The sequence below is a fragment of the Silurus meridionalis genome, chromosome 11, assembly GCF_014805685.1.
Source record: "Silurus meridionalis isolate SWU-2019-XX chromosome 11, ASM1480568v1, whole genome shotgun sequence".
Taxonomy (NCBI): Eukaryota; Metazoa; Chordata; class Actinopteri; order Siluriformes; family Siluridae; genus Silurus; species Silurus meridionalis.
Genome location: NC_060894.1, coordinates 14021834 through 14042720, shown reverse-complemented (window position 1 = coordinate 14042720; position 20887 = coordinate 14021834). Strand labels below are relative to the sequence as shown.

Genomic DNA, 20887 nt, shown 5'->3' with positions numbered 1-20887 from the left:
CAATGGCACTGGAATGGAGGTACTCAACATCTCTTGGTCTTTTACACAGCAACAGTAAATTAATAATTTGTTGTTTTTTTTAAAGCGTATATTAATTTTTTTTTTTTTTTTTTTTTTTTTACAAATAATAAAAAAAATCCCTGATTGCGCTTGTTTAAATTATATTTGTCCTGATTACTTGCATGCCATTCGTTTTACATAATGTTTGTTTTTTAATGTTTATATTTTTATCTCTATTTGTCGCTGATCCGGTCGCTATTCTATACATTAAAAAAGTGAAACTCCTGGATCCTTGTATCGATGATTATTATAAGAGCTGCTCGCACACCAAATACAGTATATTGTATCCCACACTACAGTATGATCGTTAGGATGCTGTGGGCGGAAATGATGTCACAAAACACGCGTTTTTTGGAGGGAGGAGTTTCTGTAGTCAAATAGTCCAACCGTCCAACCACCGGGGCCGGGAAATCTGGCTCTTTGCTGTGTCTGATCTCAAACAAGAGTCGACTTTTCAGGCAAAAAAATAATTAAAAAGGTCCATATTTTATTTTTATTTTTTTAAATAAAATCTTACTCTACCTTCTAGTGAATAAAATATCGATGTGTTGTGTCCGTGCTCGAACAAAAAGAATTATTCACAGCCATTTAAGGTAATAATCACTTTGTCTAATATACTTCTCTGTAAACTTGTAGAACACACACGCCAATACACAGTGAACTCTTTCTGTCACTCTTACACACGGTTTAGATGTTGAAAAGAGGTCTTAATAGAAGCCTTTACCCTAGAGTGACAGCATTGTCTATTAAATAAACCTGGGCGGTTCATCTTTGCGAGTCGACTCTTGTCGTTTTACCTAAAAGAGTCGATTCAATGAGCCGATTCATTAGTTGTCACTAACCGGACACGATTTCGGAGCGGGTGGTGGCACAACATTGGCAGGTAGAGAAGCTGATCGTTATATATTTCATGTTTGCACTAAATCTGAATGTCGTGAGTCGTGAATGTGTTATAAACGCTGTTGGTGGGGAGGATCGGGGCTGACATGTTGGGGGAAAAAAAGCTTAATGTGTTGGTGTAGGGTGAATGGATCGTGCAGAAGAGGTTCAGTAGTGCGTTTTCAGGGAGAGATTGGCCTGACTCTCAGAAATCCCACACTGCTGATTGATTTCTCGGTAATATTAGCTCTTTTTTGCAGCAGCAGCAGATAACCTAACCTAATTCATTCGATCGGTGGTCGTCTAACCGGAAGAGAATATAAGCTAGCAAATCGAGCTAAGCTTTCTGCCCTATTTACAAACAACTGGAAAAAAATAATACGGATAGAAGCCTATTAAAATGAATATCAAAGACCTCACTCACAGTTAATATGTCCAAAACCTGCGTATACTAAAATAATCTCACTTCCTAAACCGCTGTGTTCAGTTTATTTATCTAGTAATTTAGTTATCTCTTAGTAAGGTTAGAATATTGACATGCTAGCTTCCTGCTGCACCGCTAATACAGACTGCTTTATCATGATTTCACCGGCTTGACCGTTTCCTACCCTGAAATGTGATTATTTATCAGATTGCAGCAGCAGCATTTATGATATTTCTGAATCGTATACAAATAAATTCAAGGTGTAATCATTGATCGTGCTGTAAATCCACACGCACACGCCACTGAATATTAATAGCGGTATTTTTACTTGACGTGGTCAAATAAACCCTGTTTGCGTTCTGACACGAGTCATGATATCTCATCTAGTTTTAGTGATCTGATGAAAGACTGATCAATAGATCCTAAGGAAAATTCCCTGCTATGAGGATGCTTGAGATGACAGCTCTTTGAATGTGTTTGTTCACCTGCTGGATCTGTGTGTGTCGAGCTACAGTGAACATCAGGCCCAGTACAGAGACCAGGCTTAGACCAGGTCCTAATCCCCTGTACTGAGCTTAGATCAGGACAATAACCCCCTCATAGGTATATCCCTAATGAGCAAAACAGTGAAAACAGAGTCAAATATGAGGATGAAACCTTGAGAAGAACCAGACTCAAAGAGGAACCTTCCTCATCTGGGTGGCACAGAATGTGTATTCATTATAGTTTCATCATTTTATCAGTGATGGGGCCTTAAATGTAGAACTGTCCATGCACATTGCAGAGTTAAGTCACTGTAGAAGGCTGTTTATAGTTATTACAGTCCAAATTCATCCTCATGGTTTTTGAGTTGCTCAGTAACTTCATGAATCTTTATTCTGTTCAGAACAACAAACGTAAAGGGTTCTTAGTCTTTCTCAGGAAGAAATTAGATCAGTAGGAAGAAATGTGCATTGTTACATAATGTACATTTAAAGCTTTACTTTAAAAGGTAATTGTGATTGAATTATGTACATTAAATGTATTTTATTAAACATGCTATATGCACATTTCTATGTACGTTTATATATTAAAGGTACAAAAGATGAGCATACACTGCAACTCTAAGGATCAATGCAGTCTGGTACACATCTGTAGATCAGTGGAAGTATGAACAGGGTATCATTAAAATCACAAGACATTTATGAATATGTGCATTATCAATATGATTGATATCAAAAAGACCAATGGACCAAGAAAAATGTGCAATTTGAAGTGTGCAAATAGATTCTGTGTGGGCAAATTGATATAGATATAGATATAAATAATAGATATCTACTGTTAGCAGTATGTATTCTATAATACACCCTCTTTCGACGCTATGTTTTAACAAATTAAGACCTAAATAAACATTGTTTGGTTCTCATAACTTAAATAGGCAAAAACAAGATAACAGATTTAATTTTGTACTCATTTTGTCCAAAAACTTATCTAATATTTAGAATCCAGCTGGAAAAAAAAAATCAGTCACATCCTTTAATTCTGTAGCATGCAAAGCCACCTTTAGCAGTTTTCAGGAGGAAATTATCTGTCTCGCACATTGTTTTGGAGAAATTATGGCCTGCTCTTCTTTCCAACATTGCTTCAGTTTGTTGTATGAGGACCGTAAAAGCACAGCTCATTTCACCCCTTTTTCAATAGGATTGTGCTTAGGATGATTGTCATGTTGTGTAACACAATTGCAGGCAAGATTAAGTTGCTGAAAAAATGGCTTAAAGTCTCAAGAATATTGTGGCCAAAGATGGAGTTCTTTATTATCTGAATTTTGCAGCTTTTATTATCTCTTTATTATCTTTTTTCTTATCTTTATTTTCTTAATGACTATAAGTTTCCCAGGTCCTGTGACTGCAAGGCAAGCCCAAATAATCATTTTTCAGTACCATGCTTGACAGTTGGTAGGAAGAGCATTAGGCAATGTTTGATGACCCAACATTTCCACCTTGGTATTATGGACATAGACATTGATTTAGGACCGTTGTGGTTTGTTTAAGTACAATTTTCCAAACCTAATCATGCTGCCTTATTCTTTTTGGAGAGAAAATGCTTTATTTTAGACACCTTATCATGAAAGCCTTAATTCTGCAGTCCTTTTCTGATTAATAATGGGCATATGATTGAATTGAATGGGTTTTAGAGGCCTGTAAGTCAAATGATGTAGCTTTTGAGGACTTCTTTATATCTCTGAGCATTCTACAGTCTGACCTTTGGATTGATTTTGCTGGGTCACCCACTCCTGTAAAGACTGGCAGCTTTCTAAAGGACTGTCTCCTTGTAAAGAATCATTCTCACTGTAAAATGGTGAATTTCAGTGTGTAACCCTTCACATACTGATGAGCAGCAACAATTGCTTCTCTGAGGTCATGCCTGATGTCCTTTCTTCTTGGCATGGTGCAGAAACACACAAGAGCTCGAATGCTCTAGAACACCAAACTGCCAGAAGGTCTGCTTCTATTGAGCTTGTCATAATTTCTGGTAACAGATGACATTAACATATTAACAAGGTATTATTTATTCTCAATGATTCTGGCTTCTGAATATTGGTTTACATTTTGTAGGATAAACTGCCTATATATTTATTTATAGAAATGGGTGAGGACCATACAGTTGTTATTTAGCTGGTTATTTAGTAGAAACAGAAGTAATGAAGAACAGAATACTTGTTTCCCATTAGAGGAAGTGTAAAAGTTATTGTCACAGGGTAATGACAACCTATTGGGTATTTATCTCTGTGTGGGCTTGGCTGTGATATATTCGTCTGTATCAGTCATGCTAAATCTCATATGTGAAAATATTCGGACTAATGATTTTTTTATTGTTTTTTGTATAAAGTACATTTTAAGAATGTCTGTCTGTTTTTGAAGAGAAAAGAAAATGGCAGCCATCATTCGGATAAGATCTCATACATTCCATCTCAGATGTCACTGTTTCTGATTAACAGGTTTGAATCCAGTTGTGTCAACCATCAGCCATGGCGTTCAGTAAAGGATATCGCGTTTATCACAAACTGGACCCGCCACCTTACAGCGTAATTGTAGAAACCAGGAATCGTGACGAATGCTTGATGTTTGAGTCTGGAGCTGTGGCTGTTCTGTGTAAGCGAATGTTTCATCACCACAAACTCTGCATGCCGAGTGTGGAGACACAGTTTGATTTACCATGATCTAATTCTTTTATTACAAAAAAAAGATGCATTGAAAATATATTCCAAAATGAGTAATTTTGACACTTACACTGATGATTTAAAATGTAGGTTGTGTTATTCACTAAAGACTGTAAAATTCTATGTTGCCATCTGTTATCATTTGGCTGATGCTTTTATCCAGAGCAATTCGCACTTTTCTCAGTTTTATACACTGAGCTGAGGTGTTGGGATTTAAACTCACAACCTTCTGGTCCAAAGTCAAACATCTTAACCACTGTGCTTCTACTTCCCTATTGCTGTTCATTTTAATTTTCAGCGGCTGCAGAGAAAGAAGCTGTGAAGAACACTTACACCAAGATGCTGGATGCTTATGGCATTCTTGGAGTTCTTCGGCTTAACCTTGGTGAGTGAGGACAGTCTTCTGGATTAACTGGACCAGAAAAACTTAAAGCACTACAGAAAGTAGTCAGTTTTTATGAAGATATTTGCTTTCCTGTTTTAATTATTAAAATCATCATGCTTTTTGGGATTTCTTTTTAGGATATTACTGACAAAAAAAAAGACCAATGGACCAAAAAAAAAAACTAAAGAGGCCATTGTTTGTGATTATTTATAATCCAGTGATATTTGATCCGGGCATTTTTCAGTGCCTATTTTCTTGATGTTGACTGGCAACAGAACTGTTTCTTTTCTTATTTTTGTACATACAATTAGGAGACTCCATGCTGCATAGTTTGGTGTTAGTGACCGGGTGCAGTTCAGTGGGAAAAGTGCAGGATTCAGAAGTGTTCAGGGTCACTGCCACAGATTTCATCTCCCTGAAGAATGATCCTTCTGATGAGGACAGGATTGCAGAAGTGCGAAAGGTGCTAAACTCTGGCAACTTTTATTTCGCCTGGTCGTCCACCGGAGTGAGTATCGACCTGAGTCTGAACGCACACCGCAGGATCCGAGAAGACACTTCAGACAATCGTTTCTTCTGGTATGTTCAGCGGTTTCATGAACTGGAGATATAAAATCATGAACTTTGCTTGAAGGTTTAGTTGTTTTCTAAACGACAGTGGTAAAAATAGCCCATGTGCATTGGCCTGAATAGTACAGAAAATGCGTAGACATTAAGTAAATGGTTTCCTGGGTGTGGTTTGTATTTGCATGTTCTGTTAGATTACTTGGACAACATTTTCCACCACACCTTAGCAGATAAGGTTCAGTGACTCTTTTGAATGTGTCAGAGCCTAAATCTTTACACAAGTGACACTCAGAACTAGACATTTAGAAATTCTTCATTGCTATTTTCTTGTTCTTGCCACAGCTTGTCTGCAGAAAGCACTGCCTGAACACAGTTCTCTTAAATTTGTTTCCTTTTTTTTTAAACTATCCTAAAGTTAACTTGCTGACATCAGTTCTTCACTTCCTGACTTACAGGCCAAATACAAACACAGTCTGTTCTTTATCTTAATGATTTTTTGAACGCTTCCATCATGCAAATAGCTCTAAAACCTTGAATCTTTGTTTTGTTGCATTAGTTGGTTGGTTGGTTTGTCTTAGATTAAAGGGAATCTTTATACTGGCTTCTTTTAATGTATTGTAGCAACATGGCCAATTATTTTTTCTTTGTTTTGCAATATCATTTGAGTTTGTGATTACAAGATGAACATGAGATGAACCTTTGTTTTGAACCCATACATTTTTTTAAATATTGGAACATTGGACTGACAGGTGTCTATTCTTGGTTCGATTCCTGGGTTTTACCATTGAAAACTGGAGAGCTGTCCACTCGAGAAAAGCAAGCCATTTTAATGATGAGAAAAGAGGAAAAATCCATCCATGGAACCATTAGACATGCATTAAACATAGCCAATACAGCAATTTGGAAAGTCTTGAAAAAGAAGAAACCACTGGTGTGTAACCAGACATGAAAACAGAAAAATAGAGGCCATACCATAAGATACTCACCACTCATCCACAGTAAGAAGTCCAGTTTGGAATTTGCCTTAAAAGTTCTGAAAAAAAAAGACTAACCAAAGTGTGAAGAAAGAAAGGATCACAGTGTCATGGCTTGGGATTCTATGGCTGCTTTCGAAAATGAAATACTAATGATTATTGATGCTGTACCTCATTATATTACCAACAGAATAAATTCAAAAATCTACAGAAATGTTGCATCTACAAATTACAGAGAAATTTAATTTGGAGGAACTTCATAATGAGGCATTTTACCCACTGACGACTGAAGTTAGAATTCAACAGTTTGTTGATAGCAATTGGATGCTGACTTGATGAAGTTAGCAAAGGATATTCAACTAAATAGTAAATAGTATTTTAGTTTAATATACTTTGAAATTCTGTTTACCTAAAAGAAATTGCAGTGTTTGCCACCAAAGTTTCTATGTTATACACCTCTTTTACAAGTTTAACACACCTGTATGTCAATATGTATATTATCATATTTTGATCTCAAAACCAAATGTCTCAATAAACAGCAAAAAAAAAAAAAAAAGAATAGGCATTGTCATTTTGGTACTTTTGGAGGGTAATTCAATTTTTATTTTAATTATTTATTTCATGTAACTAATTATGTATTTTGTTCAACTGAATTAGGAATCAATCCTTGCATCTGCACCTAAAGCATTATGGTGTGAACTGTGATGACTGGCTCTTGAGGCTGATGTGTGGTGGAGTGGAGATCCGTACCATCTACGCTGGCCACAAGCAAGCAAAAGCCTGTGTCATCTCTCGCCTCAGCTCTGAGAGGGCAGGCACACGTTTCAATGTGCGTGGCACTAACGATGATGGCCAGGTGGCCAACTTTGTGGAGACCGAACAGGTGGGCTATTTTGATTTTGTCGTGGGTATTACACCTTCTTTATTAAGTATAAGTTAACATATGTTTGTACAGTTCCTGTCAAAATGTTTGGACACTCATCTTGTCTTTTGAGACAAACATTTTTCTTTAGTTTATATGAAGCAAACTAGATAAAGGGCAAAACACATAAGAATTGGACAATTGATGACTAAGAAAGTTGAAGCGGAGTAACAATCTGACATTTTTGGCTCTAACCAAAAAGCTTATGTAAGATGGAGAACAAAAGAAAAGAGGTTATCAGATTGCCTCACATCCACAGTCAAACATAGAGGTGAAAGCTAAATGGTTTGGGGTTGTTTTGGAGCAGGGAAGGTTGGAGACTTCCTGGTAAACAACGTGGTTACTTTTTAATACTTTAGCACCATGCAGTTTAATCTGGACTGCAGCTAATTAGAACCAACTTTTTACCTGAAGCATATGTCCAAGCTCTGTAAGTGTTCTTTAGAGAGCAAACAGTAGGTTAGAGGGTTATTTATCATCTCAATGTCTAACTAGCAAAGAAAACAGCAAGTTTGACAAGAGACATGACAAAGTATTTCAGCTGAATGTTTGAGGAACTAACTGTCCGGATGACACGAGTGTATGAAGCTGTTATTAATGCTAAAGTTTTTCAATGAAAATAAAGTTTAATATCTGTACATTTATATATTTGCTGATCAAAGTAAATCTTCATACTGTCAAATTACCTAGTTTGTTGCATATAAACAAAAGGAACATACCTGTATCTCAAAAAAAAAAAAAACCCACAGACAATTTAATTTGTAATTATGTGTAAATTGTTTGTTCTACCTGCAGGTTATTTTCCTAGATGATAAAGTCTCTTCTTTCATTCAAATCCGTGGGTCTATACCATTGTTCTGGGAGCAGCCAGGTATACAGGTAAGTACATGGACAATTTGCATGCCACTAATGTGTCATGTTCCACCTAAAATAGGATTTCAGGCTAATAAATTACTACTGAATAAATTCAGTAAAGGTCACTGACTCACTGCAGACATTGACCACCTTGTTCATGTTGTTGGAATAATTCTGTCCAGGGGATTTTTTCACATTTAGGCACAAACAGGAAGGACACAAAAGGCAAACTGGTATTTTCAAGCTTGGTTCCATATTCGACTTGGTGTATGGTCTATAAACATTTGCTTTTTGTGCAATGTCAGTGGTAAAATGTATGTTTATCTATATATCTTTATAATTAGACAAATTAGTTTAGTGGAAAGCATTCAAATAGTGTTACATTTATTAGGTGTCCAGTCTTTAAATATTAAATATAATAATGCATTTCCACTGACATTGAGAGGTCATGGCTTTACATGTGCTATTTCAGTGGGAATTTGGGGAGGGCATCTTTTACTTCTGCCTTTTTTCTTGCTCAAATTCTGATCCTGTGTTGGTCCATTGTTTATAACTGCAAGCATATATAAGAAGCATGATGTGTTTTTTCAAAGAATCCAAGAGTAACCTGAGATGCTTTGGATTTGGCTTGTAGATAGCATTAAGTATTTATAAGAGAAACCTGCACAGAGAGGACATGCTTACAGGAAGGTTACTCAGTCATGCTAAATGACAATGGTAAACTAACACCAAGTTCATTCCAGTCACTGTTTTCACCAAACACAAAGCATGCTTGGAAATAGTAGTCCTATTTAATTATCTCTCTGTAATATAATACAGCCACGTATTTAATTATTGGCACATATCATGAATATGAACGACAACACAACACCTTCAAAGAGTGATGTTTTAAGAGTTACCAAATGGGGATGCTGTACAATCTTTTAGTATCTAAAAGGCTGATTTGACTATTTCACTCCATTTTAGCTGCTGATCTCCAGGGTTTTTCCACAAAGAACAGTCTCTAAATTCACAGGAAATTAGCAGTTTCAGAAATATTCAAACGACCCATTCCGGGACCAGCATCCATCCACCATGAAAGTCACAGATATGACACTTTTTCTACATTCTGATGTTGGATGTGAACATTAGCTATATATGAATGATGATATATTGTTGTGCTGCTACAACATAATGGCTGATTAGATAAATGCATAAGCTTACAGGTATTTGTAAAAAAGTGGGCGATTAGTATATATGTTAATTTGTTATGCTGTTATGCATTCAAATCTTAAGATTTTTACTTGTCCCAGTAACAGCAGCAGTTGAATTGTTATTGAAGGTTCTGGTGTAGCTTTTACCATGTGACTAAATATGATAATAGTTTAGTTTACAAAACGCAGTAGGTTTAAAACTGAAAACAATCATTAGAAACAGGGAGGTGGTTTAAAGGATTTAATATCATGCAGCTTTGTTTTGTTTGTGGGATCATTGTTTCACTGAAGCAATTTTGGGAAGAGAATCAGCAGTGACTATTTCTGATTTCTGTGTGTATGTTGGTGTATATTATAGTATGTGCTTTGTCTCTTTTTGGCATTTTGAGGCTGTCATTCAGCAAGCTGGTGAACTGGTGAATGTGTCTCTTTCTCCATAGAAGAAAATTTCCCACACACGCAAATATAACTAGCCTGACATTTCGCCTTTGTTTCGCTTTGGTCCAACTTTCTTTTGATTCTGTCTTTTTTCTGTGTCCTTTTGATATTCCTTATTAACGTTATGTGTGCTCTGCTTCTTTTTGTGCTTCGGCCATATATAAAGGTTGGTTCCCATCGAGTCAAGCTGTCCCGTGGATTTGAGGCCAATGCACCGGCTTTTGAGAGGTAATTAACACATGCTGCTCTCTGCTGGAACACTGCGGCACAGTCGCACGATGACATCATTGTACCGTCAATGTCAAATGAGGAAATACGCCCTTTAGCATTTCCAGCAATAAAGAGAAGCATAACTTTGTACTGTAACTTATACTGCCAGGCAACAGCCTACATTTTAGTATCTTTGTCTAAGTATCCAAAAACAAGGAATTAAAAATATTTTTTAAATGTTTCTATTGCAGGGACTTTTTTTATTTTTTCATTTGACCACATGAGATCTAATCATGTTAGAAATGGCAAAATCTGTATTACTCCAATTAGGCACTTTTACAACACACATTAATGCTTTACATGCCTTAATAAGCTTTTTTATTGTTATTTAGTTTGTTATTTATCATTTAGTTTGGATTATTTTTCTATTCTTATCTGCAATTTAGTCTTACTACCTGATCCATTTTTGGTATTTTGAGTACCATAATTATCATTACTTTTTTACGCACCTTTTCCTATTTGTCTTTTGATTGAAATTAACATTTATTGATTTGTCTATATTTTATCGCTTAGGCTGTTTTTGCTACTCAGCTGCTCCTAATTAAACCTAAACATCAAATTGTATTCGGTCATGTGATTTTTTTTTTTTTTTTTTTTTAGGCATTTTACAGCTCTGAGGAGGCTCTATGCTAAACAATTGATCATTAACCTGCTGGGGATGAAGGAGGGGGAGCACATGCTTAGCAAGGCATTCAGGTTAGCTATTGCTTTTTCTTTCCTGTTATTGTATGAAATAATATTCCATTTCTCTCTCTCTCTCTCTCTCTCTCTCTCTCTCTCTCTCTCTCTCTCTCTCTCTCTATATATATATATATATATATATATATATATATATATATATATATATATATATATATAGAATGTATACATACACATGCACGTGTATGTATATATACACATGCACGCACACACACACACTACTTGAACCTCCTTTTGCTTTGACGGACCATTGTCCAAGTCTTCTCCAGTACATCCCAAAGATTGTCAATGGGGTTAATTTCTTAGTGGGGCCAAACCATGTGGGGAAAATGATGTCACATGCTACCTAAACCTCTTTTTGACAATTTGAACTTAATTAATCCTATTATTGGCATTTTGGAATATGCCCATGCCACCAGGAAACAAGAAATTAAATGATTGAAAAACTTGTGTATTCAGTATATTCAGGCTTGTGCGGTAGACACTAGATTTGATGGGTACATCTACATTGCGTTTCTTCTCGCACTGATGCACCCATTACTCGGAAAAGAATAAATCTGGACGCATTAGACCACATGACCTTATTGCTTCCAAGTGTCCAATCTTCCTTAGCAAATTGAAGCTTTTCCCCAATTAGCCTTACTAATAAAGCATTCGTAAGGTCACACAGCTTTTTAGTCCCTTTAATTCCTTGAGTTCTTTTTGTGCTGTATGTGTAAAAATGATTTTACTATTATACATGATTTCTACTGTTGTTTTTCAATAATGTGTTAGACAGTTCTTAGCCCAATACTTATAGTTTAAGCATATAGTGTTTCTTTGCTTAATGCAGGCCAATTGTTTGACCATTTTAAAACATCTTTGTGTAAGATCTCTTCCATGGCCACAGGATATATCTTCCAATATGCTTGCGTAAGAAATGCAAAGCTACTCACGGCATTAGGTAGAGTCAAATAACTTGTTGTAGCTGAAACATATTAAACCCTGAAGGATCCAGTGGAGCGTTTACCAATTTGTGAGGGTGGTGACTCTTCTTATAACCAGGCAGTAAATGTCAGATGCAGCATTATAAAAATATGAGGTGAAGAATCTAAATTAATATAGGATATATGCAATTATAATTTGCCTATTATTATTATTTAGATAGTTGCATGTAATCTATCAAATCATAGAATAAACTTGCATTCAAGCATGTATTTTATATTTGTGGTTGGGGTTCTGGAGAGTGCTTTTTTTGTTTGTTTTTGTTTTTCTCTAAATGTGTTTGAAGTCTTATTAGTCTAAGTTTTGATAACTCATGTCCATTGGATCCATCCAGAGTCACCTGAAAGCGTCCGAGCACGCAAATTCTGTAAAGATGATCAACTTCGACTACCACCAAATGGTGAAGGGTGGGAGGACGGAGAAACTGCTGACTGTGCTAAAACCACAGATCAGCAAGTTCCTGGACGAATGTGGCTTCTTCTATTATTCTGCTGAGACTGGAATTGAAAGGTATGTTTATACACTCTTGTTTAAAGGGTTTCCATAAGGTTCCCTGGTGGTTTAGTGGTTAGGATGCGGCGCTCTCACCGCTGCGGCCCAGGTTCGATCCTCGGTCAGGGAACCAACCCCAGCCATTAAAAATGCACAAGCCTTAGTGCCGGTCCCAAGCCCGGATAAATGGGGAGGGTTGCATTAGGAAGGGCATCCAGCGCAAAAACATGTGCCAAATCAAACATGCTGATGGTCCGCTGTGGCGACCCCTAATGGGGGGTCATTTAGGGTTTTTTTTTTTATCTTCTTTGGAATTACAATTTGGCAAGCTCAAATGTTAAATGTAATCTATTTTTCTTCCTAGATGTCAGACTGGGACTCTTCGAGTCAACTGTCTGGACTGTTTGGACAGGACAAATAGTGTCCAAGCCTTTTTTTCTCTTGAGGTTTGTTAATATAGCAATTTATTAAGCAATCCACACCACCATTTCTTTCCATTTAAATTAAAAATAACCATGATTTACCTGGGATGTGGAAATGCCAGTGCTATGATCTTGCTGGTTCGTCCCAATATCCATATTACTGATTATTTATTTTTTTCTCTTTTTTGCCCAGATGTTGCCTAAGCAGCTTGAAGCAATGGGACTTACAGAGAAGCCCCAGCTGGTGGCACGCTTTCAGGAGGTCTTCCGAACCATGTGGTCGGTCAATGGAGACTCGGTCAGCAAGATCTATGCTGGCACAGGTGCTCTGGATGGCAAGGCTAAGGTACACACCTTTCAGAGGAATAGGTTAAACTGATCACATTCACTGTACATGCAAATTGGACACATTAATGAGTTTTTGCATAAAGGCCCTGATATAAGCTGTATGTCCTCTTTTACACCACTCTGGACCTTTGTCTGTCTCTTAACTCCTGTATGTGTGCTATTGTCTTCTGCTTTCCTCTGGAAACTTCTCTACCTCTCTGGTAAGTTCACAAGTGAGCCATGCGGGCCTACGTCTTTCTTCTGTGCTTTTGTTTCTGTATATGTGTGTATGTAGTGCAGGATTCGCAGATACTGTTAACTTGCCACTAAGGCATCCAGTAAGTGTCGCTAAACTTTTCTGTCCAAGAGTTACTCCTTAAAACCTATTTAAAAAATAGCATTTACATCAATTCAATTCATTTTTATTACTTTTTATTTGTATACTGCTTTTAATAATGAACATTGTCTCAAAGCAGCTTTACACAGATAAACAAAGGCATTCTTAAAGCATTCCTAAATTCCTAATTCCCAAGTTAAGATTGAGGTGTTAGTGTTTGCACTGACAGTTTGTTTTATGAAAGAATATTGACACGGATTGGCTGAGATGGTAGCGGTCCTACATGATTTCATTTAAAATAACAAAGTTAAATTAAAGTGAAACTGCTGCTATCACATCTGATACACTTTCCATGGCACCTCTATGGTGTGTGTTTATTACAGACCAGGTTTACTGAGTGGGGATTTGACGTAGTTTAACGTTTAAAGTAAATATTGTGATTTGACAAAATTAATTTATTTTGATTGATTAATAAAAATAAGAAGAAGAAGAAGGAGAAAAATATTATTGTGATTTTTATTGTAATAATTGTCCTTTTAAATTATTAGAAGTATATTTAAAAAATATTTATGATTATTAGTAGTAATAGTATTAATAGAATATTTATTTTCAGACGCAATGGGTTTTTTTCATTGTGGGAACCTCGGCCAATCACTGTCCTTCAGTTATCAAAAAATGCCATTAGTTATTAGTAGCAGTGATTGTGTTGTTAATGGCTGAGCAGAGGGCATTAGTTGTTTGATTAACAGCACGATATGCAGGTGATCTTCGTTGCATGACTACAGTTTTCAGTACATGTGGTGAAGTTATCTTAGATTTATTCTCTTTTCGTTGGGGTCAGTTTACTTACATCTCCACAATCATGTAATCAAAACAGTAACTTTCTAGAGCTTATCATTAAATACACTATATGGACATAAGTTTGTAGACACCTGACCATAAGATTCTATGTGCATTTAGAAAATTTCATTCCACATTTAGTCGTCATTTGTTGTTCTAATAACCACTACTCTACTATTTTACTAGATTTTAGAGTTTTGTGTTTATTCAGCCACAAGAGTGTTAGTAATGTCAGGTATGCTATAGGATGAGGAGGCCTAAGGTCCAAGCTCCACAGCAGGCCACCCAAGATCTTCTGCTCCAACTCATGTAAATTGTATATTTAAGAAGCTGTCTATGTGCACAGTAGCATGGTCATGTTGGAACAGGTTTGGGGCTTCTAGTTCTAGTGAAGGAAAAATGTATAATACCAAATCCAAAGACGTCCTATACAATTGTGTGCCTCCACTGTTATGGTAACAGTGTCCCCATACTTTTGCCCAAATAGAGTATGACAAACGCATAAATTTGACTTTAATAATAAAAGCTGACGGTGGCTGTTTAGGACTGGGTGTGTTTAGGACTCAAAAGAATTTTTGCAGGATTTTTCTGTTTTGTTTTAATTAGAAAATTGTTCTTTATTGTTAATACCTTTAATCTGTATAGGGAAGAAAAGAGGCGAAAGGTGGAGATAGGTAAATCACATACGATTAGATTGTCTGGTTTATTTTCTGTTTTTGCAGAGAATTCGGTTCCATTGTCTTAAAGCTAGCATCACATCATAAGCTTCAACATAAAATATCTGCTGTTCTTGTATATTTGTGTACCCGTGCACTCTGTGGTTTTCTGCATTTAATTTCTGCTTTTTTTGTAATATTTCTACAGGGATTTCTGTTATCTGTTTTCTTTCCCTGAGCAGATTGCTTTTCATGGGTATTTCTTAGTGTTTGTCTTTGTGGTGTTGTGCAGACTGGAAAGCTGAAAGACGGAGCGCGCTCAGTCACCAGGACCATCCAGAACAACTTCTTTGACAGTTCAAAGCAAGAAGCTATTGATATACTGAGGTTGGGCAGCACTCTGAACAGTGACCTGGCTGATAAAGCTAGAGCTCTCCTCACCACCAGCAGTCTTTATGGTTTGTAAATGGCACTTTAACAATGTACTTAGCAAACGTTTGTGCATTTTCTTTCAACACCGTTTCCTTGCAATTGTTTACATTTTAAATCCACACATGCAAACACTTGATGTTATTTGCTTAAAGCTTTCTCAGCCTTATTTTGACTTGTACTACAGTGCTGATAGTTTCTCTAATGAAATTGTTAATTTCGGTACCTCAGACAGTAGTTCCAGCTGTAATTCAAGTCACAGGTGTATATTAAAGTGTACATTATCTCCTGTTATTGTTTGAATAGCTCAATCACAGAGACTTGTAATGACAGACCTCTACATAATCTAATACTAGGTTAAGCATACGGCTAATAATAAGAATGAAGTTGATATTCACAAAATAATATTATTATTGGTATTTTACAACTTTCCCTAAGGGGGTGTTTATTGAGCATTTGTATGGGGAGTCTCCAGTGTCATTGTTTTGATAAACATGTTTTACACCCTGGGAAAGTCTTTCTGGTTTTCTAGTGACTTCACAATTTTTATTTATTTCAAGAGAACTGGGTTAGGGTTAGAGTGATAACAGAAAGTAACTCATGTTCCAGATGTTCCACAGTACTGTTTACCGAATGTAACAAACAACAGTATGCCAATGTTGTTCTTCAATTAATCAACATTGAATTAATGTTGATGCAAATTGCTGTGGTGTAAGAAGGTGGTATATCAGTGGTTAAGGCAGTTGAAGGTGGTAGCTTAGTGGTTGCTACACTAAGGCATTGGAAGATAGCAGCTTAGTGACATTGGACGTTGGATCCACAGGTAGAGAATTCAAATCCCAGTTACAATAAGCTGGCACTCCTGGGCCCCTAAGCAAGGCCCTTAACAACGTAGCTGCTCAGTTGTATGAATGAGATAGATGTAAGTCGCTCTGGATCAGGGTATATGCCAAATGCCATGAATGTAAAATTTAACACATTACAAGACCTGTTGCTATTGTGGAAAGAAATCAACTATAAGGTGATATTAAATTGCACACACATGGCATTCTTCATATTCCTTTGGCAATATGTCCCTGCATGCCCATATTCTGTGATTGTATTATTGTATATACTGTGAATGATATGTAATTTATACTGTGGCTTACATAGTTAGTAAAAGTGACATGTTTAAGTGCTTAATTCCAGCTTGTTCATGTTAGTCCTCCAGCTGCCGAGGCTATGAGATTAGTACTTATACACTATGCTAATGTTGTTATAAGCCTTGATGGCTAACTGCTAACTTTGCTGCTTGTGTTCCCCTCCCTCTCTCGTTATCTCTCTCTCTCTCTCTCTCTCTCTCTCTCTCTCTCTCTCTCTCTCTCCCCTCCCTTCTTGCTGCTTACATGGTTAGTCTCTGAGCCCATTTTACAATCAGGTACAGTATGATAGTATGTGTAGCTCAGTCATAACTGTCAATGATTTCTCATTTTATGGCTGTTCAGCATTATCTTATGATGACTGATGTGAGATATGTGCAAAACATCTGGTGAAGTGTAAAATAAAAAAGAAATTCAAATTCAACAGAAAAGGGGAACATAGAAAAACAATGTAAAAGAGGTGTTCTCGTTTTAGCCCTTGATTATTTTTTTTTTTCAGGGGGGGGGTTGTATTTGAGTTATTTATGCTGTAAGACTTATGGCTGAAGGATATGTACTGAAGAGACCAAGGCAATGATATATGCAGTACACAAGCAATTATGCACCACCAGTGCAATTATATTAAATATATATATTTAATATATTTATTTAGTATAAGCAATGCAAGAGATAAATAGCAATAACACTAACTATATATTATGACTGCTAGTTGACTAGCTAGTTTACAATGATTTGTACATTTCTGTCTTAAGTGAAATTAGTATTACTTCTTTGTGTATATCTGTCTGATGAGTTTTCATAGTGTAAGGCTTTTTCATTTGCCTTGTTTAATAATGATGTTGCCAACTCTGCTGTTGTAACTGTTTTTGAAATAGGAAGTGAGATTTTATGTAGCAAACAAAGATAAGCAGACTGATATAGACAGAGAAAATCTGTAGTACAGTTGTTAAAAATGTAGGCACTTTTGGTGCTTGGTTCAACCAATCAAATTAGTGTATCACATCTAACTGGTGTGTATAGAGTGCATAATGTAAGTTTTAGATGGATGGATGGATGGATAGACAGACACAAATTAATTAATACTAATAATACTTGCCCTATGACACTGTTACAATAATATTTTTATAGACATCTTTTTTTTTTTTTTACATTTAATAAATGACAAAACATAGAGTTGCATTTCTGTTTCCCAGCTAAAAGTTCTGCACATATCTGGAAATATACATCATATCATAGAAAAACACTGTGAGCCATTGTTCCACTTTGTTCAGCCATTAAAAAGCTTTCTCATATATTCTACTTTTTCACTAGAAGTACATGTTTAATAACCATAATTTCTCTGATGTTTGAGATGCAGTGGTTGCCATAAGTGTTTGAAGAATTTTTTCGACTGACTTGCTGATCTTTTTGGCTTTCAGCATCTCCCAGGGTGTTGTTAGGCATGTGTCAGAATCACCACAAATTCACAAGGCCAAAAAAGATCCGTGTGTGTGTGGGGACCTGGAATGTCAATGGGGGCAAGCAGTTCCGCAGCATCGCGTTTCGGAATCAGACTCTCAGCGACTGGCTTCTAGATGCGCCAAAAAAAGCAGGCCACCCCGAGTTTCAAGGTGAGCATCTATCTGAAAACACTTTATATTATTAACTAATCATTTACAAATTTCCCACTAAGTTATTGCTTTATATCTCAGAAAGCAGACCCCAGCCTGCAGACATCTTTGCCATCGGCTTTGAGGAAATGGTGGAGCTAAATGCTGGTAACATAGTCAGTGCAAGGTACAAAGCCCACAATCCATTCATTTTAAAAATAGGACCGTATAAAAATTGTGTTAAATACCTCAGTAGCCATTACATTAAGAAGAATTAGCTGTACTTAATCATTTTCAATTATTGTTCCACTAGACTTGCATGAAAGAGAAGAGAAAATGAGACTTTATTATACTTCTCAAATCAGATAATGGCATCAAACCAAATAAAACACTGCCGTCTATAATGCCTTTCATCATCCTACTTATTCCATCAGCATCTTTGGCAAATCACTAATTGAAAAAATATATATAATAAATATTCTACATTAAAATATCCAATTAACTTAGGAAACGTAGGTTGTTTTCCAACATAAGTTTGCCCCTAAAAAATACTTTTATTAAGAAAACGTCAGGTATAATGACATTTTAGCTTAAAGTATAGTTAAATATGATTGTTTTCTGTACAGCACTACCAATCAGAAGCTGTGGGCAGCAGAGTTGCAGAAGAGCATCTCACGGGATCATAAGTATGTGCTGCTGGCCTCGGAGCAGCTGGTGGGAGTTTGCCTCTTCATTTTTATTCGGCCCCAGCATGCTGCCTTCATCAGGTATTCTCACCTGGGCATCTATTTATAATTTTATTGTACACTGTAAAAATCTAGAAGGTCATGTTGTCAGCTCAAACACCATACATACTCAAATACCCTCTGTAATACACTGTAGTACCCACTTGTATTTACACTCGGTGACTCTTCATTGGGTTCACATTTTATTGTTATACAGTGACTGACTGCAACTCATCTAATGCTATACACAATCCACACAGTCCTCTAGACCAGCGGTCCCCAACCTTTTTTTTGCCCCACGGACCGGTTCAATGTCGGACAATATTTTCACGGACTGGTTGAATGTCGGACAATATTTTCACAGACCGGCCTTTAAGGTGTAAATACAACTAAATAAAATGATACGACCGGCATAAAAACTGGTGTTTTCTAAATATAATAATAAACGTGGATCTACTGTGTTGTTTTTTTGTTCATTTTATTAGCTTGGGGTTTTTAATTTAGCGGTAATGTATTATGTGTTTGCGGCCGGAGCAGCCTTTTTAAGAATGTAGCGGATGGAGGTAAGACATGTGACCGAGGCATCATGACATGCATCAAGAGTGAGTCATAGGCAGATGAGGTGGAGAGAATCCGGTAATTTTCAAAAATAAAACATTGTTCCGAATCAGATAATAAATAAAATGGAAATAATGTAAGTTATGTATTCTTTCTGTGCGGCCTGGGGGTTGGAGACAACTGTTCTAGACTGTCCATCACTGAAAAGGGACCATGGTCACTGTCCCATCAGTTATTATTTAAATGACTATCCCTTCTGTTGGTGCATGGAAAATGGGAGGTGAAAGCAATGAAAAATGGGAGGCTGCAATCATTAATTGTTTATCTACATAGTTCTCATAGAACATTGCAGTTGTCAGAATATAAAAGTATCTTTATCTTTACTGGGAACTGAGTGTAAATGTTCATATATTTACAGCAGTTTATTGGTTAACATGGCAAAAAGGGCACACTAGATGTAAACATGATGTAAATAATATTGTATGGACATCACAGGCACCAGATCTTAACCAGGCAAACAATAATGATAGGCTTTAGGCAGTATAATGTATAATGATAGGCAATATAAAATCTTGCTAAGACACAATGTTTTTTTATTTATTTATTTATTTTATTCATCTCGTGCACTGCACAAGATGTTTAAATGGCTGGCATTCTTCTGCTTGCTCTATATTGTCTCAATCTTTAGATCTTAGGAAGAGTTGTTGATTGTTTATAGGTGGCACAGAAGACTTGTGATTTTAACAATTCTTCTCTCTTTTAAACAGAGATGTTGCTGTAGACACAGTCAAGACTGGAATGGGTGGCGCCACTGGTAACAAAGGAGGTGTGGCTATTCGAATGCTTTTCCACACCACCAGTATCTGCTTTGTGTGCTCCCATTTTGCCGCCGGCCAGTCACAGGTCAAGGAGCGAAATGACGACTACAACGAGATCACTCGAAGGCTTTCATTCCCTATGGTAACTTTTTTATGTTTCTGTTAAAATCAAGGCAAACAGACTAACTACATTTAGATGAAAAATGTTGAACTTTAAGCTACCACAGTCTATCCAAAGCATCTATTCGCTCATATTTTTCTGTCTTTGTGCACAGGGCCGTCTGCTCTATTCCCATGATTATGTGTTCTGGTGTGGAGACTTCAATTATCGCATTAGTCTGCCAAATGAGGAGGTAAAAGAGCTGATCAGGCAGAAGAACTGGGATGCTCTGAGAGCTGGGGACCAGCTTGTGGAACAGAAAAATGCAGGCCAGGTAACAAACATTGAATGTATTATAGTAAGTTGTATAGTGCACTATATATAATATACTGTTATACAGTCATGTGAAAAATGAATTTATGCCATCAGGTCTTAAAATCCAGTGAATATAACCTCAGATGAACACCAGCACATAACACATTACACCATGTCTTTATGTAATTAACAAAAAAAAAAAGACAAAATGGAAAAGTCATGTTCAAAAACTAAATACACCTTTACTGCTTTAAGGAACATTAAAGACGCTTTGTAGCAGCCAGGTGCTGC

General features: G+C 36.5%; 1 protein-coding gene across 7 annotated transcripts in view; it reads left to right on the top strand.

The window, feature by feature from the left end:
- The first annotated feature begins 539 nt into the window (after positions 1-539).
- synj1 (synaptojanin 1) overlaps positions 540-20887 on the top strand; it is a 37002-nt gene continuing 16654 nt past the window's right edge. For 3 of the 7 annotated variants that reach the window (XM_046860828.1, XM_046860830.1, XM_046860829.1), the window contains exons 1-17: positions 4341-4494; positions 4861-4947; positions 5259-5526; positions 7146-7371; positions 8206-8289; positions 10063-10124; positions 10767-10858; positions 12179-12359; positions 12706-12787; positions 12957-13109; positions 15216-15381; positions 16746-16769; positions 17910-18101; positions 18183-18267; positions 18707-18847; positions 20131-20323; positions 20457-20615. In XM_046860828.1, the coding sequence (XP_046716784.1) occupies positions 4371-4494; positions 4861-4947; positions 5259-5526; positions 7146-7371; positions 8206-8289; positions 10063-10124; positions 10767-10858; positions 12179-12359; positions 12706-12787; positions 12957-13109; positions 15216-15381; positions 16746-16769; positions 17910-18101; positions 18183-18267; positions 18707-18847; positions 20131-20323; positions 20457-20615 (2319 nt within the window). In that variant the 5' untranslated portion in view covers positions 4341-4370. Of the gene's footprint in view, positions 654-869; positions 944-4340; positions 4495-4860; positions 4948-5258; positions 5527-7145; positions 7372-8205; positions 8290-10062; positions 10125-10766; positions 10859-12178; positions 12360-12705; positions 12788-12956; positions 13110-15215; positions 15382-16745; positions 16770-17909; positions 18102-18182; positions 18268-18706; positions 18848-20130; positions 20324-20456; positions 20616-20887 lie in introns of those variants that run through there. The other 4 variants (XM_046860825.1, XM_046860824.1, XM_046860826.1 and 1 more) reach the window with 4 other exon arrangements.